Raw genomic sequence first — 18,593 nt, 5'->3', positions numbered from 1 at the left:
TTAACAGGTCAGATGCTAATACATAATAAATTTTCCTGACAAATAGATTTTGTCATCCAGGTTCATAAATTCCTGGAAGGAAGAATGTTTTCTCTTTATGATCCCAAAAGAGACTGGCACAGAATTTTGCATGTAGTAAGTGTTCAAGCTTTTCTTGAGGATGAATAACCTTTCCAGGTAACTTTTTGAAGTTTTTTAATTTTAAATTTTTTAGTAATCTCTATATCCAAAGTGGGGCTCAAAATTACAACCTTAGGATCAAGAGACATGCTCTTCCTACAGAACCAGCCAAGTGCCCCTCCAGGCAACTTTTATTTTAACATTTATTTATTTGTTTATTCATTTTTTGAGAGAGAAATAGACCACAAGTGGGGGAGGGGCAGAGAGAAGGAGACACAGAATCTGTAGCAGGCTCCAGGCTCTGAGCTATCAGCAAAGAGCCTGATGTGAGGCTCAAACTCACAAACCTCGAGATCATGACCTGAGCCAAAGCTGGACACTTAACTGATTGAGCCACCTAGACATCCCTATTTATTTTTGATTGGGGGGAGGGGGAGAGAAAGCAGGGAAGAGGCAGAGAGAGAAGCAGACAAAAAAATCTGAAGCAGGCTCCGTGCTATCAGCAGAGAGCCCGATGTGGGGCTCGAACTCATTAACAGTGAGATCATGACCTGAGCTAAAGTCAGACGCTTAACCGACTGAGCCACTCAGGCGCCCCAACCTCCAGGTAACTTTATTTATGAATGCTAAGACATGGTTTCATACAATTACTATAACCCCAGACTGAACAAGAAAGTCTTAAATTGTCACAGGTGGGAGGAGAGGGAGAATCAAAATCTTTTAGAGGTGAAAAGGATCCTCAAAAAATATGATGGACACATGAAATACTGCTTAGCACAGGGACGTGAAATACTTGTAAACATGAGATTTCAGAGGACCACCTAAAAAAGCTCACACAGGTTCAATGCTAAGTTAAGCCCACTCACGTTCACAAATTTATCCAAGTAACTGCTAATGCCATCTGTCAGAAGCAAAGCTGATGCTCTCTTGTGCTGGCCTATAGCTTTGTTGTGTTGGAAAGTTTACAAGCAGAAATGTTTCTACATTTTACTTGTTTAAAGTTCATTCTCTACATGGAGAAACAAAACATCTCCAGGCATCACACGAAAAAGAATACTGAAATGAGAAAAGCAAAAAATACATTACTGAATCCAGATGTTACGTAGGATTTTAGGGCCCTAATACACCATATAGTTCACACTCATTTTACCTACCATACAGATGAAAAGACACTAGTGAAGTTCAGTGTCTTGCTAAAGATCTGGAAGTGAGGGAACGGCACTGAGGTTAATAAGAATTCCACATACCTAATAATCCATTCATAGTGGATTGATTATATGAGGCAAGTGTAGCCAAGATTCTCATTTTACATATTAAAAAACTAAAGTTCAGAGTAATCAAGATGACAAAACAAACGGACTTAAACTCTGAATCATTAACTTCTAATTAGAAGTTTTCCCTTATTCTGTACCATTATTCTATGTTACATAAAAAAAGACTTGCTCCTTGAAGTTGTTAAATTCCTTGATATTAAGTTCAAAAAAGATGAGCAAATCTTGTTTTGGTGGTTTTCAGAGAGTTAATTCTAGAAAACTTTTTCCATATTATAGGTCTACATATTCTAGGTTTTTCAATTCTAAATTCTTAATTACCATCCTCCTGAAAGATTTTTAAAGTTAATTTCTCCACCAATGACTATATCAAAATCATAAATCCATGAACACGTGAAACAGAAAAAGTGAAGAATATCTTTTCACTACAAATACAAAAGAATGTAAAATAAATTACTTTGTCAAAAAATTATTAACCCATATGTACTGTAACTATTTTCTATATAAAATTCAATGGCAAAATGTCATTGAGTACTATTACGTTAGTTTGTAAGATTATAAATAAGCAGCACCAACAACTGATGTTTGAAAGAATACAGAAAAACAATACTTACATAGAGGAATTCCACTCATTTTGTTTGTTTGTTTTAGCCCCACATATTATGTGGCTCTCCCCAAAACTACAGACAGTAATGCCAGACAAGAAGTATACTATTCTGTCGATGGTTTCTAATGTTTAGATTTTGGCTGCTTCTCAGTAACTAGCCAAACTTACATAGACTGTTAGTTCCTTTCAGTTCAGAAACGGAGGCTCCATTTAGAACAAAAATTTTAAAAAGAGTGAAAAGTAAACTCAATTAGAAAATTATCTATCTTAAAAAATTATACTATAAAATACAGTACAACATATGTAACATTTTTAGGACATCTGTTAATTTAGTTTATTCCTAAACTAACATCCTGACTTTACACTTAAAAAGTATTTATTAAAAGATTACAAAATTAACTCAAAATGGATTAAAGAACATAAAAGCCTAAAACCATAAAACTCTTAGTTGAAAATATAACAGGTAACCTCCTTGACATCACTCTTGGTGATGATTTTTTGGGGTTTGACAACAAAAGCAAAGGTAACAAAAAGCAAAAATAAGCCAATGGGACTACATCAAACTAAAAAGCTTCTGCACAGCAAAGGAAAACCATTAACAAAATGAAAATCCCACCCCAACCTATGGATTATAATATGTGCAAATCAGGTATCTGATAAGGGGTTAATATACAAAGTATATAAAAAACTCATACAAGTCTTCTATGGTGACAGATGGTAGCTACCCTTGTGTAGCATAACAAAAACTTGTCAAATCACTATGTTGTACACCTGACATTAATGTAATGTTGTAGGTCAACTACAATAAAAGGGGGGGGGAGGGGAAGAGCTCATACAACTTAATAGCAAAATAACCCCAAATGATCTGATTTAAAAATGTGCAAAGAATCTGAATACATTTTTCCAAAGCAGATCTACAGATGTCAGAAGGCACATGAAATGGTACTCAACATCACTAATCAGGAAAATGTAAATCAAAACCACAATAGGGTATCACCTTATACCTGTTCAAAATGGCTATCTTCAGAAAGACAAGAAATAACAAGTGCTGGTGAGGATGTGAAGAAAAAGTAAACCTCTCATGCACTTTTAGTGGGAATGTGAATTGGTACAGCCACTATAGAAAACAGTATGGAGGTTCCTCAAAAAATTACAACTAGAAATACCATATGATATAGCAATTCCACTTCTGGGTATTTATTTGAAGAAAACAAAAACACTATGAATCCCCATGTTCACTGCAGCATTATTTACAAGCCAAGACATGGAAGCAATCTAAGGGTCCACTGATAGAAGAATAAAGAAACAGGTGAGGAAACACACACATACACACACACAGTGGAATATTCTTTAGTTGTAAAAAGGAAGGAAATTTTTCCATGTGCAACAACATAGATGGACCTTAAGGGCATTATGCTAAGTAAAATAGGTCAAACAGAGAAAGACAAATACTGTATGATCCCATTGATGTGTGACCTTACAACAAAACAAAACAAAACAAAACAAAACAAAACAAAACAAAACAAAAACCAAGTTCATAATTACAGAGAACAAACGGGTGGTTACCAGAGGCAGAGATAGCGTATGGGAGATATGAATGAAGGGAGCAAAAGGTACAATCTTCCAGTTATCAAATAAATAGGTCTGGGGATGTAACGTATAGCATTTTGACTACGGTTAACAATACTGTATTGTATATTTGAAAGTTGCTAGGAGGGAATCTTAAAAGTTCTCATGGGAAAAACAATTTTGTAACTATGTGTGGTTATGGAGACTTGTTGAGGTGATCATTTTGCAATATATATACACAACAAATAATTAGGTATATACTTGAAAACTAATATGTATCAGTTATATCTCAATAAAAAGGAAAAAGATTACATTCACATTAAATACATAATTTTACCCACTTTTCTTCCTATATATCCTTTTTGCATTTTCAAAAGGTATTAGCCTATGATGTATTAGATAATATTTTTTTTTAAAGGTAGTTCTCCACAGATAGTTTGAGAAGCACTAGTCTATATCCTTGGTACTAAAAATGTGGGCCTAGAATAGCAGTACTGGCAGTTTTGTGAGACTGTTTAAATGCAGAACCTCTAAGTGCATCTGAAACTTAAAAACTCACAGTCTACATTTTCAAAGGACTTTCAGGGGATTCATATGCAAATTAAAGTTTGAGAAGAACTAGTCCATATTATCTTGTAAATCATGGAACCTGGTACATGGCAAAATAATATTAGCTCATTTTATTTCTTCTCCTCCTACCATTAGCACTTCATTAAGATCTAAAAAGTTCACATTTTTAAAACCAATTCTTTCATTGTCCCTTTCACATACTATATATAACCAGGGAAAAGTAGATAAAAGTGTTAAAATGGCAATCTACTGCAAAAAAAGTCTCAGATTTTACACATTTTATAAAGCTTTTATCTTCTACTACTGTATGTCAACAGATTAAGACTAAGCATATAATAACTGCTCAATAAATATTTTTAAATATTTGCTATTTGTGAAATCAATTCAAATAAATCAAACCGAGGAACAAATGACTTTATTAAAACCCATTCATTAAGAAGCAATAACTAATTGCAAGAAGGAAATGAGCAAAACAATGTTCTGACATTCAATGCAATGACATACAGGCCCCATGCTCAGCAAGGAGCCCAGAGTAGGGCTCAATCCCACAACTCTGGCCACCCAGACTTCCTTTAAACAGTTTTAAAACGCCGCTTCTATATGTTAAATTTTGTTAAATGATAAATGTTTATTTTATAAGGTGAGAAAAATATAAGCAAAAATCAATTCGTATATAAACTAACGTTTTTAAAATTTTTTTTTTAACATTTATTCATTTTTTGACAGAGCGTGAGTGGGGGAGGGGCAGAGAGAGAGGGAGACACAGAATCCGAAGCAGGCTCCAGGCTCTGAACTGACAGCACACAGCCCGACGCAGCTGGAACTCATGGACCATGAGATTATGATCTGAGCTGAAGTCAGACGCCCAACAGACTGAGCCACCTAGGCTCCCCTAGACTTTTTTTAACCTCCATAAAATTTATAAGAAAACGACTAGAAAAATTGTATGTATTAAGAGTTTTAGGTGGCTCAGCCAGTTAAGCATCTGACTCTAGATTTTGGCTCAGGTAATGGTCTCATGATTTGTGAGTTCAAGCCCTGCACAGGGCTCTGTGCTGACAGCGTGGAGCCTGATTGGGATACTCTTTCTCACTCTCTCTGCCTCTTCCCTGCACTCTCTCCCTCTCAAAAATAAATAAAAAACTTAAGAAAGAGTCTTAAATTTTCTTGCCTATATTTTCTAAAATTTCTATGAAAACCATTTATTGCTTCCTAAAAAATATATAGTTCCTCAGTTTTTTTCCTGTAACATGGTTAAAGTACCATACTCCCATTATAGAAAATTGATAATTGTACAGAAATAGCATCCACTTTGTAGGAAAAAAAAAAAGATTCCTGTTATCTCAACTGAGATGCAAAATCAACAAAATTTGGACATTTTCTTACAATTTTTAAATGTTTCTAAACTAGTTTACACATATAAAAATGTATGTAACAAATAGCTTTGTATCCACAATTTAACAAATAAAACATTGCTAATATAGTTTGAACCCCTATGGAATTGCCTCAAATTCCCCTCCAAAGTAAACAATACCCTAAATTTGTCTTTTTTTTTTTAATTTTTTTTAATGTTTATTTATTTTTGACACAGAGAGAGACAGAGCATGAATGGGGGAGGGGCAGAGAGAGAGGGAGACACAGAATCGGAAGCAGGCTCCAGGCTCTGAGCCATCAGCCCAGAGTCTGACGCGGGGCTCGAACTCACAAACCGTGAGATCGTGACCCGAGCTGAAGTCGGACGCTCAACCGACTGAGCCACCCAGGCGCCCCTAAATTTGTCTTTTTAACACTTTCATGCATTACTTAATACTTCTATTATATATGCATATTCCTTAAATAATATATAGCACCATTCCGCATGTTTTAAAATGTTATCTAAACAGTATCCTTTTTTTCTTTCTCACTTAACATTCAATATGTAAGACTGACATGCTGAAAAAATGTAGCACTGGTATAGACATGTTGGTACTATATAATATTCAATTTATAAACATACCACAATTTATCTATCCATTCTCCTTTCAATGGTATTTGGATTTCCCATTTCCTCCTATTAAAGATAAGGCTACCATAAACACTTTAGCATATAACATGGAAATTTATGTGAAATTTTCTCTAGGAGTATGCACACCTTCAAGTTTACTAGACCTTACCAAACTGTTCTGTAGGATAGAAATACATTCATTTAAGAAAAAAGTCTCCAATTTTATACTGAATCATGAAGTTCTAATAGACAGCCCCAACTTATGGAAAGAAAGCTTCCCAAGTCTACTTAAAAGTTGTATGTAATTTGTGATGGACTTCCCAGATGGCAAAAAGCAAAGCAATCGCAATTACTTATTGTGTTTACTTATAAGTTCAATTACATAGTTTTTTTCTTATCTAAAACAGTCTGTCCTGGGTTAAAAGGCAGTCCTTTGCTATAATAAATATTCAAGACCGCATTCGTTAAATGAGTTACTCTTCTCTAGGCTCCTGAGTTTATCTTAAGGTTCTATAAATAAAACTGCATCCATTACTCCAGGTGTTGATCAAGCAAAACTTGACAGAAATACAATAATATTTTTAGTTTGTTGCTAGTATCAGGTCTTGATGCTCAGCGAATAGGCTGTTATAGCCACGTAACAGTGTGGACTGATGTTGATTGTTAGATTATGACCCACAAGCCTAACAGACATGATTAAAAGAGCAATGTATATCCTAGTAATATCCATAGGACAATACTTTTGAATTCTCTTGTCAGCTACAGTGATACTGACCATGAACCAGCCATTTCCTGCTCCTAAACTAAAGCCACTCATATTTAAGGGTAAGCCTGAATTAAAAGTTTAACAGTGAAAGAATGTTCTTTTGACAACTGGCTTATATGGGTGGGAAATCCGTGGCCTGGATTTATCTCCCTGAAGGTAAAAGTAAGTAAAACACAGATGAAAGATCAGGGATTCCTTGTAGGAATACACATGAAGTTTTTACTCAGTCTAACTAATTCAAGGTTTCCTATGCCAACCATAATAGCATAGATTTGATGATACTATTTGCCAGAACATGAGTTAAAGGCTTTACTCAATCCTCACAACCTCACAAACTACTATTCCCATTACATAGATAAGAAAATGTGTGCAGAAAATTTACATAATTCACATGATATCCAACAGTAAGTAGCAGACCCAAGCAGTCTGACTCCAGAGCCCACCATGCAATGTTGCCTCTCTAGTAATAACTGTTCCTCCTTAGAATTATTGTGAATTAAATGGCTCAATGACAGGCTAGAGCCACACAAAATGAAAAGTGTGTGTTCAAACAGTAATTCACAAGTGATAAAGGAATTAAGCCTGGAACATGCAACAACAACAAAACAAAAAAAAAATTAACACCCAACTAGGCAAGTGGTATTTGAAATAGCAGAGGCAGTCATAAGAGCTTTTGAGAATTTGTGAACCTGTGGATTCTGATGGAGAAAAAGCAAACAAAATGGGAAATGGAAAAATTTCCTTTGGTAAGTGGATATCAAGTACATTCATTCATTCCTCTTATAGAATACTCCCCTTGCCCAAAGTGGAAATAAACTGTAGCAACCTTCAAATGATGCTGAGATAGTTCCTGGTGAAAAAGTAAACAGAGGCCCCAACAAACCTAGAAGCAAATTTATATGCCAGGACCAGCAGCTGAGTGTCCCCATGTAAGATGGAGTTTATGATGACATGCCAATTATAAGGAAATGGGGCAAAAACTCTAGAGAAAGGCTATGTAACTCTGTTTCAACAAACTAAGGCATTTTATCTGAATGGCAACGAAGATTGCAACAACAACAGCAACAAAGATATGTATCTCCTACAGAGGTAGGAATCTTTAGGGTTAGATCCTTAAATCCAACTTCAACTGAGGCTCACCCAGAGAAAGAGTGTCAGAGGAGGCACCTCATCTTCCTTAGAGAATTGGTTACTTACTCTGCAGAACTGAAGCTACCCAGACATAGCAAATGAATGCAAAAGGACTTTTAAGAAAAAGACCCATTATGCCCTTCTTCAGTTCCTGGATCTCTGGAATTCCTGATAGGTACCTAGCTAAAGTACCACAGGTGCCATATAGATACTCTGCCAAAGAGAGAAAACTTTACTTCTACCTAGTACTGGAGGAAGACAGTGTTCCTGATTCCTGATTTATAGTTTCTCTTGCAGAGTTCTCAGCAGCTAAAATGTTAGGACTTTCTTAAAAAAAAAACAGAAAAGCATCACCATCAGATAAGTGAGGTAGGTGCAACTACTCTGTGACTATATCTGTTATACAAAGCCTAACTTTTAGAGAAGAATGATAAATGGGCTTCTGAAAACTAAAAATGATCCTCTTAGCAGAGACTTGTATATTAAATTTTTTTAAATGTTTATTTATTTTTGAGAAAGAGACAGACTTGAGCAGGGAAAGGGGAGAGAGGGAGAGAGGGAGAGGGAGAGGGAGAGGGAGAGGGAGAGGGAGAGAGAGAGAGAGAGAGAGAGAGAGAGAGAGAGAGAGAGAGAGAAAGAGACAGAATCCAAAGCAGGCTCCAAGCTGGGAGCACAGAGCCCGATGCAAGGCTCAAACTCATGAACCATGAGATCATGACCTGGGCTGAAGTCAGATGCTTAACTGACTGAGCCACCCAGGTGCCCTGAGACTTCTACACTAAATGAGTAGGTTAGTGAAAGAGTTCATCAAATTTTTCTTGGTTTTTGTAAAATTCCTCATTTTTAACTTTTAGAATTTTTAAATTTGACAAAGCACTAAAATTTGAGAAAGCTTCTAATTTTTTTTAGTTTAGGAAAGCATTTTAAAGTTATATTTGTAAACAGGACACATGTGCAACTTTAGAATCACTGCTTCCCATCAATATGTTAATAATATTTCAAAGATGTATTTAACTAACTTTTCTCTTTTTGGTTAGCATTTATTGCTGACAACATCAATGGAATTAGACTCTAAATACATGACCTCTCCCATTTTCATGGTCCTTTTGTAACAGAAGACCCATCACTCATTTTTGCATGCTTGGCAGACTTTGTTTTACATATCAGTAAATGAAGCTATCTCTTTCTCCATCAGCTGCCTAACCCAGAAGGCCTCTGAATAACTCCAACATCCTGCTAAGGAATGACTCCTGGGGGAGTACTCACTTATCAGTTTGAGGAACACATACAAGATTTGAATATGGACAAACTAACTTTTTAAAATCACTAAAAGCAGGATCTTTGTGGCTATTCATGTGTCCAGATATCTTAGCTCACTCAGATCACATATTTAATGAAATTAAGTGAATTCATTAAAAAAGAAGAAAAAAATTAATGTAACAAAAGTAGTTTCACCCTTCCTCTATTCTAAAAACCATGTACCCTAGAGGAAGTATGAGAAGTAGAATCTATTGTTCTGTCCATAAAGGGTTTTTGAATGCTTCTCAGGAGACACATCTCACTCCATGGCTATTCTATTATACAAAGATAGTATTCTTCATACAATATGATATTAAAACATAAACCAGCAACTTCGTTTAGTAAACAACCACACAAATAGATATCTGATCCATTATGAGAGGGAAATTCCACTCGGATGTGTGTATGTACATTCTACTTATCCAATTAAATGAAATTGGCAAGGCAAGATTAAGTGGTATTACTTTATTAGAATACTTTTGGCAGGGCACCTAGGTAGCTCTATCAGTTAAGTGCCCAACTCTTGATTTTGACTCAGATCATGGTCTCACAGTTGTGGGATTGAACCCAATGTCAGGCTCTGCACTGACAGCACGGAGCCTGCTTGGGATTCTCTTTTTCCTTGTCTCTGCCCCTCCCCTGTTCGTGCTCTCTCACAAAAATAAATAAATAAATAGATAGATAGATAGATAGATAGATAGATAAATAAATAAATAAATAACACTTTAAAGAAGAATACTAATATACACAGTTAAAAGTAAAAATAACAAGAGTTACTTCTTTAAAGGTAAAATCATACTGTAAATGAGACATGCAGTCCAAACTGATACTGTTTTACTATATTTTCAGATACTTACAAAAATATGATACTAGTTAACTATATTTGCACATAATACAAACTTTTCAGATACTTACAAAATCAGGAGACCAGAATTCCTTTGATAATCAACAGTAGTTCACAGTATTACCAGTCTTTTTTTTTTATAAACCTCCTAAGAGAGACTGGGAGATGTACCACTTAAATAATAAGACTAATAGTGGCACAAAATGAATTATCATCTACTTGATCAAATATGATGATTTTATTTATACAGCTATAACTGAACTTGATTTTCTTTTTTTTTTTTCCTGCTCTCTGCTTTGAGTTCTTATGTTTTCAGCGTATACTATCAATCTCTAACCTAGATGCCATGAAGTGTGCTTGTCAACACTTCTGTGAGCTTCTCTTCTTTTGTCTTTCCTGCTCTTGGAAGACTTCCTTCTCATCTTCCTCTTCCCTACAGCCTATCTCTTTTACCTGTCTTTCATATCATTTTAATCTAGTTACTTACAAAATTAAAGAGATTAAACTGTGCATATGAAAGTATGACAATGCATATGCATACCTAAGTATTCCTGCCAATAATTTATCAGACAATATGCTAGGTGCCTGGATACAAGAATGAATAAAAGTCTTTCACTTCAAGGAGTTCACAGTTTAGAAAAGAAAAACAATACCTAAAAAAATTTTAATAAATTGAGTAATTTGCATGAGGCCTGGGCCTAAGGTGTGTCACAGTATAGCTTCCAAAGGTTTGAGAAGTATTCTCAGACTCCCTAATAATCTAATGGGCAAGATGGCATGACCAGTAACATTTTAAATGATGCTCAAGCCAGTGTGCCAACTTCCAAGTTAAACCTCCTGGGCTGACTAAGGATAGAAGATGGTAACATATATCAGCAAAACTTCAGATGAGAACAACAAAGCTGAATGAGCACTCTGAGGCAGGCAGAAGAAATAGCATTAAGATTTGCTAAAAATGCCCTAATGCATAATGAAACATGTTGATAACTAGAAAACAAAAATGTCAACCAACACACTCTGGTGGCTTCATGTTCATCACAGCTAACTTTTATTGCATGCATTCTATGTGCCACCATTGTGTTAAAGGCTTTCTTGTAGTATATCAATTAATTTAAACTATCTTTATATAGATATCATATTTTCCCTATCTCAAAAATGAGGAAATTTTGTCTTACAGAATTTAATTTTCTCAGAGTCCGAGAATGGTAGAGAACTGATTTAAACATGGGAACTATGACAGCAGATGACTTCATGTTAGTCACTAGATTTTTCATTTCCAGTACCAAGAAATCTGGCAACAAAGTATACATTTAAAAAGAGAATAATTTCCATTAGGCAAGCCATTTTCAAATTCTCAGAATCCTTTCAGTCTCAGGACCTGTTGTATAAAAATATTTTGTCTTAAAAAATATTGAGGGACGCCTGGGTGGCTCAGCCGGTTAAGCATCCGACTTTGGCTTAGGTCATGCTCCTGAGGTTTGTGAGTTTGAGCCCTATGTCAGGCTGTGTGCTGACAGCTCAGAGCCTGGAGCCTGCTTCAGATTCTGTGTCTCCCTCTCTCAGCCTGTCCCTCCCTCCCTCCCTTCCTCCCTCTCTCTCAAAAATAAATACACATTAAAAAAAATATTGAGAATCCCAAAAAATTTTTGTTTATGTTTGTTTATCACTCAAGTGATATTTACTATATTAGAAACCAAACCTGAGAAATTAAATACACAAGAACTCAGGGCAAAGACATCAGCATATTATCAGGTACATTTGGAAACTCCACAGTACAAAGAATAAGACTGAAATGGCAAAGAGTATTTTCACAGTACAAAAATAGTTTTAACCTTGTAAACACTCTGAATAAAATAAAGGGCTCATTTCAAAGGAAAACGAAAAAGATTCAGAGAATTCAAGGGGCATGCCTAACATCACATAGCTAGCTGATGGCAGTTATTTAATTTTATTAAAGAACAGATTTTTGTCTTCTGATTACAAAATATCAGTAGTCAAATATTTGGAGACAGTTGATAGTATGGAAAGGAACTACACAATAGCAAATATAGTCAAAATTACAAGGATTTCTTGACTGAACCAGCTTTCAGTCTTCTGCAGAAAAATCTGATAGTGCAGTCTTCATTTCTCCATTCACTCTTAATTTGCTGCCCTAGGGTTTCCACTTATAAAGCAAATCCATGGCGCTTATCAGATCAGGCGAGATGAAAACTCCATTTCTACTTCTACTTCCAAACAGGATAGAATAACAGAGACCAGATTAACCCTCACACTTGAAACAATCAAAAAACTAAACAGCAGTTCTGAGACATTGCACATGGGCAGCGCAGGATACTGACCCCTGACAGGGGAAACAAACAAAGTGAATCCTAGGATTGCAGAGGGGGTTAGGGAAGAGGGGGATATCTCCACTCAGAACTCTATACCTAGCAAAAAAAATAAAATAAATAAATAATAAAGAATATTTCAAAAATACAGAAAATGAAAAACTTCATCAGCACCAGACCCTCACAAGAGGAATGTTAAAAATGTTTTTGAATCGTAAGAAAAATAACACCACCTAAAAAATGGACCTACACGAAGGACTACTGCATGTTCTGTGATCACAATGAAATTAATTATCAATAATAAAAATATCACTAGAGAATCCCCAAATATTTCAAAATTAAACAATACACTTGTAAGTAACCCATGAGTCAAAGAAGAAATTAATAGGAAAATTATGAAGTATTTTGAACTGAATGAAATGAAAACACAACATAGCAAAAACTGTAGGATGCAGGTAACACCAAAGTCAGAGGAAAATTTATAGCACTAAATATGTGTTAGAAAAGATAAAAGGCTTCAAATCAACAACCTCATCTTACACCTTAAGAAACTAGAAACAAAGAGCAAATTAAATTCAAAATAAAGGTAAGAATAATAGAAGTCAAACATATTGAAAACAGAAAAACAACATAGAAAATCAGTGAAACAAAAAAACTAGTTCTTTGAGAATATCAGTAAAATAAGCCTCTAGCCATATTCATCAAAAAAAAAAAAAAAAAAAAAAAAAAAAGAGGAATCAATTTACCCATATCAGGAATGAAGTAGGGATTCTAACTACAGATTCTACAAATATTGTGCCAGATAGACTCTAAGATGGTCTCTGTTTTCTAGTATTGACATCCTTAAATAAACAATTCCCCAGAAGTGTGAGCTGGCCTACTGATTTGCTTCTAACCAAAAGAATGTGGCAAAAGTGAGGTGATGTCATTTCTATGATTAGGCTCCATAATGTGTCTTCTATCTTGCTAGCAGACCTTCTCCCTTGCTATCTTCAATGAACTAAGCTGCCATAAGGCCCAGGTGGCAAGATACCTACGGAGGCAGTTTCAAGCCAAGAGCCAACAGGGAACTGTGACCTTCAGTTCAACAAATCGAAGAACTGAGCCTGCCAAAACACATATGAGCTTGGAAGCAGATTGTTCCCCAACAGGTCTTTCGTATGGGACCCCAGTTCTGACCAATATCTTGCTTACAGCATTGTAAGCGACTGAACCAGAGGACCCAGCTAAGCTATGCCAAAATCGTCATAAATAGAAACTGAGACAATAAATGTGTGCTATGTTAAGCCACTAAATTTGTGGTACTTTGTGTATGGATCAAAAGATGACTAATACAAATATTTAAAAGATAACAAAGAAATATTATGAACAATTTTATGCCTATAAATTCAACTTAGATAAAGTAGACAAATGGACATATTTCTAAAATACACAAAGCTCACTGAAGAAAAAATAAGTAACTTTGCCAAAAGAAAACTCTGGGCCCACATATCTTAACTACCAAATATTTAAGAAGAAATAATACCAATGCTACACAAATTCCTCCAAAAGATACCTGTCATTTTTGAGGCCAATATTATAATGATACCAAATTCTGACAAAGATGGTACAAGAAAAAAAAATCCTACAGATCAGTATTACTCAAATATAAAAATTCTTGGGGTGCCTGGGTGGCTCGGTGGTTAAGTGTCACTCTACGTTTCGGCTCAGGTCACGAGGTCATGCGATCAAGCCCCGCACTGGGCTCTGTGCTGACACCAAGCAGCCTGCTTGAGATTTTTCTCTCTCTCCCTCTTTCTCTGCCCATCCCCTGTTCATGAGCTCTTTCTCTCAAAATAAATAAATAAACACTTACAAAGTATAAAAAATTCTTAACATTTTAGCAAACTGAATTCAGGAACATGTAAAAGGCATAATATATCATAGTGCAGTGCTATTTCTCTCAGGAATGCAAAGTTCATTAAGAATTTAAAACAGTAATTACTATAATTCCCAGAGTAACAATCAAGATATTCTCAACAAATGTGGAAAAAACACTCCATATAATCCAAAATCCATTTTTGATAAATACTCTCAACATATTTGGAATAGAAGGGAATGTCATCAATCTAACAGATCACATCAATGAAACTTATAGCTAACATCATACTTAATGGTGAAACACTGACTGTTTACCCAACATCAAGGACAAGTCAAAGCTATCCACTCTATTTCTATTAAAAACTGTACCAGAAATCATAACCAATTCATTAAGAGGAATGAAATCCAGATTGGAAAGGAAAAAGTTACTCTCATTATTCATGGATGACATACTATCCAAATAGAAAATCCTCCAGCATGTACAAAAAAAGCTACCACAGCTAGTGAGTTTACCAAGATGCAGGATACAAGATCAATATACAAAAATGTATTGTAGTCTTATGCAAGATATGAACACCCAGAGATTGAAATAGAATTATAATACCATTAAAAATTATGAAAGAGAAACTAAACAAAAGATGTGTAAAATGTGTTCACTGAAAACTATAACACATTACTTAAAGAAATTAAAGAACTAAAGAGAGAGATATGCTATATTCATGGATCAGAAGACCCTACTTTGTTAAGGCATCAATTCTCCTTAAAATGATCTATAAATTCAACACAATCCCAATCAAAATCTCAGAAAAAAATTGTAGAAACTGATATACTGGTTTAAAAATTTTCAATTTATATGCAAACTGCCTAGGATTTATAAAACAATTTGGAAACAAATAACAAGATTGGAGGGCTTACAACACTACCTGATAGGAGGATTTATTTTAAAGGAACGGTAATCAAGATGGTACAGCATTGGTGTAAAGATTTTGAAAAATCAGTAGACCAGAACAGAGTTCAGAAATTGATTCTCACACACATGGTCAATTGACTTTAACAGAGACAACAAGAGAATTCAATGGGGGAAGATAATCTTTTCAACAAATGGTGGTACCAAAACTGGATAGCTTTATGCAAAAAAAAAATCACTTTCAACCCTCACTTCACACCTTATACAAAATGAAGTCACAATGGGTCACAGCTCTAGATGAATGGTTGAACATACAAGTCATCTTATGTACTATTTCTTGAGACTATTAACTGGCAGTCAAACTTCATTCGTAAGTAATACAGAAAGATTCTACGGTGGGGAAAAAACTGTAAGAAGTATATTCTATTCCTTTCTTAAGGATTTATAACTTGCAATAATTTATTAAAAACTGAGAAATCTAACAACAAAGAAGTCCAACTTTGTTTTACCCAATAATACATAAATATTTGGACTATGGAGCTCTGTTTTTACACATATCTTATTAAGCACAGTTTGAGAAACCATGATCTTGTTGAAAATTTTTGCTTTACATATTAGGAACTAATGTCCAGAATAAGTAACTCTTTTGACCAAGTATGCTTGTCTAATGGGAGAAGTCTCCAGGCTTAAGTCCTTTGTTCTTTGTATTTTACAACAGATTACCATTTTCAATTGATTTGCCCTAGAGGTTTCATAACCAAGTGTTGCTTCTATTTCTCTGCTTCTACTCTCCCTGGGCCATCATTATCATAACTTTTATCATTCAATAGTATTATGATGTTTTTCAAGAGAATGAACACTCCTTTTGTCCAGATAATATGGACTGATCATTTTTGTTTTGCTTACCTAATTCCAGTGACCAGAAAATTGTAAAATCTCAATAAATGCTGCATAAATGAAAGAACTAAGAGAAAAAAGGATTCCATGTGAACAGCACAGAAAGAAGAGTTTAAGCCCAAAGAAGAACACAAAATTTCAAATTGGGAAGAAAGATACTAAAAGTGATCTAAGAGAGTAAGGTAAGGTTAGTGGGAAATCAAGAATAGTATTTACAGAGCACGAGCTCAGAAAACTACAAACTCAACGAGATGTAACGGTATCACCGATGCAGAGAAAATATTTGGTACAGAACAGTTGATACCTTCTTGCTAATCACTAAATAATTTACATTAAACACCAAGAAGAGGGTCTATCTACTTCATGCAAAAAGTAGTACAATGACTGTGATATAAAACCACGTTAAAATAATTACTTCATTTGGTAGTATAAAGGATTAAGCATCAGTTCAATACACTGAAGCAAAGCACTCTAAGTTTGTTATTGTCGAAATAAAAATGTTATTAGAATATATGACAAAAGTATATCACAAAAGGAACTAACATCAATTGATCACGCTAAGCTTTTGATATAAATAAGCTCACTGAGGTCTCATTAACCATCCTGTGAAGTAGATATCCTTTCAAACAAATTTGAGGAACTGAAGAATCTACATTCTGTCAAATCTGGGTTGCCCAATTTTTCCCCCAATCATCTCTAAATAGCAAGATGTATAATGCAATAAACCTTTCCAATCATTTCAATATTGTGAACAATCTACTTTACTTATAAGAACCTCTTGTTGGTCATTTAAAACCTGCAACAAGTTCAAGACATACTCCAGGAATTCAAAACTGCTGCCTAAGGAGCATCTGGGACTTGTAAAATTCCTACATGGTTTTGTATCAGAATGGATGTATAATTTTTTGTAAGACTGGATGTAAAAAGAGGAACTCTTACAGACTACTTAATAAATTCCAGATATTATGATTTATAAAATTTCCTGTATTTAATTTTCATGCACTTGTTACAAGATAAATCTCTTTGCAGATGAGAAATCCGAGGCTCAGAAATGAAGTATCTTATCTTTTCCAAGGTCAAATATAGTGGTGAAACCAGGAAGCAAATTTACCTAATTTACTCTGTGGCTTATATTTTTTTAAGTATAAAATGTAAATAATATTTCTATAAGAAATAATGACAGTACAATCATCTTACAACTTCTAGAGTATCTTTCATTAAAGTCCTGGACAAGGAGAAATAACAACTGTTTTGGGGTCTCTTTTATACTTTGCCAACTTGATATGGTAGAAAGGGACAGTAATTTAGAGTCATGTTTAATATCTGGTAATTTATCCACCTTCTCTGAACTTCAATCTCCTCACTTCTGAAATGGACAGGATTTAAAATGCCTTCTTGAAAAGCTGATATAAAACTTAAAATAGGGAACATGTGAAAGGTTTTAAATAATGTTGTCATAAATGCTAGTTATGATTATTGCTATTAATAAAAATAGGCTGGGGTGCCTGGCTGGCTCAGTTGGTAGAGAGCACGACTCTTGATCTCAAGGTCCTGAGCCCAAGCCCACAGCCATTGGGTGTGGACTCAAAAAAAAATTTTTTTAAGATAGGCTAAGTAGACCTAGAAAGGTATTCAGCCAGAATCTATCCTCCATCCTGTTCTTACGAATAAGAAATATGTAAGTCCATAAAAAATAATTTTAAAAAGCTGCCAGAAGTAAAACCTCAACAATTTTATGAAAAGGGACATAAGAGATATTCAAAGATTAATGTTTTGACTTTCACTAAAGACTAAACAACGAGAAGATTAAAAAAAAAGAGAATTGTAAAGGATCGGTCCTGATAAAGATGCTATTTCATAAGCATGCAAAGTTAAGTGAAACTTACAGTGAGGTAAGAAACTGACAAAGGCTGGTTCCAAAGCTATGTGACAGCATCTGAATGGACACTGTCCCTGGAAGAATGGCTAAATTGAAAGAAAAACAAAAACAAAAACAAAAACCCAGAAGATCTGCCTAGCTTGAAATAGAAAAATAGACAACCTAATAGCTGTGTGATTTCTTTCATTTTAAATATCTGCTAGCAAGAGATTTAAAGGAGCTTATATCATCCTAACCCAATTTTTTCCTTATCTAAGAACTAAGATTAGAAGTTATAGGCAGGTTTGTATGTTTTGAATACAAAGAGTAACCAACAACACTTTCCCTCATGGGTTTATTTAAACCTAACTTTAAAATACACCCTTTTCTTACCCATAGTTTTTCTTCACATTCAGAACATTCAGAAGGAGCAGTTACATAACAAAACAGAGATTAATGGGAACATAGATGCAATATATAGAAAACACTTACTTTAATTCTCTGTCCCTCCTGTCTTGCTTTGCTATTTAACTGCTTCATCTCCTGTTTTGTACCTGAGATCAAGAGGCATAAAATACTATTT

At 34.7% G+C, this 18,593-nt stretch overlaps 1 protein-coding gene across 9 annotated transcripts in view; it reads right to left on the bottom strand.

Annotated features, from left to right (window-relative positions):
• Positions 1-18,593, bottom strand: part of TCF12 (transcription factor 12) — a 382,333-nt gene that overhangs the window by 194,358 nt on the left and 169,382 nt on the right. Inside the window, exon 3 of one of the 9 annotated variants that reach the window (XM_086710779.1) lies at positions 18,503-18,564. The exons of the other annotated variants lie outside the window; for them this stretch is intronic. Coding sequence (XP_086566905.1) covers positions 18,503-18,550 — 48 coding nt within the window. The 5' untranslated portion in view covers positions 18,551-18,564. The remainder of the gene's footprint in view (positions 1-18,502; positions 18,565-18,593) is intronic. 9 annotated transcript variants of the gene reach the window in all.

The sequence above is a fragment of the Puma concolor genome, chromosome B3, assembly GCF_028749965.1.
Source record: "Puma concolor isolate L17-30 chromosome B3, mPumCon1.1.hap2, whole genome shotgun sequence".
NCBI lineage: Eukaryota > Metazoa > Chordata > Mammalia > Carnivora > Felidae > Puma > Puma concolor.
This window is presented reverse-complemented; position numbering and strand designations above follow the sequence as displayed.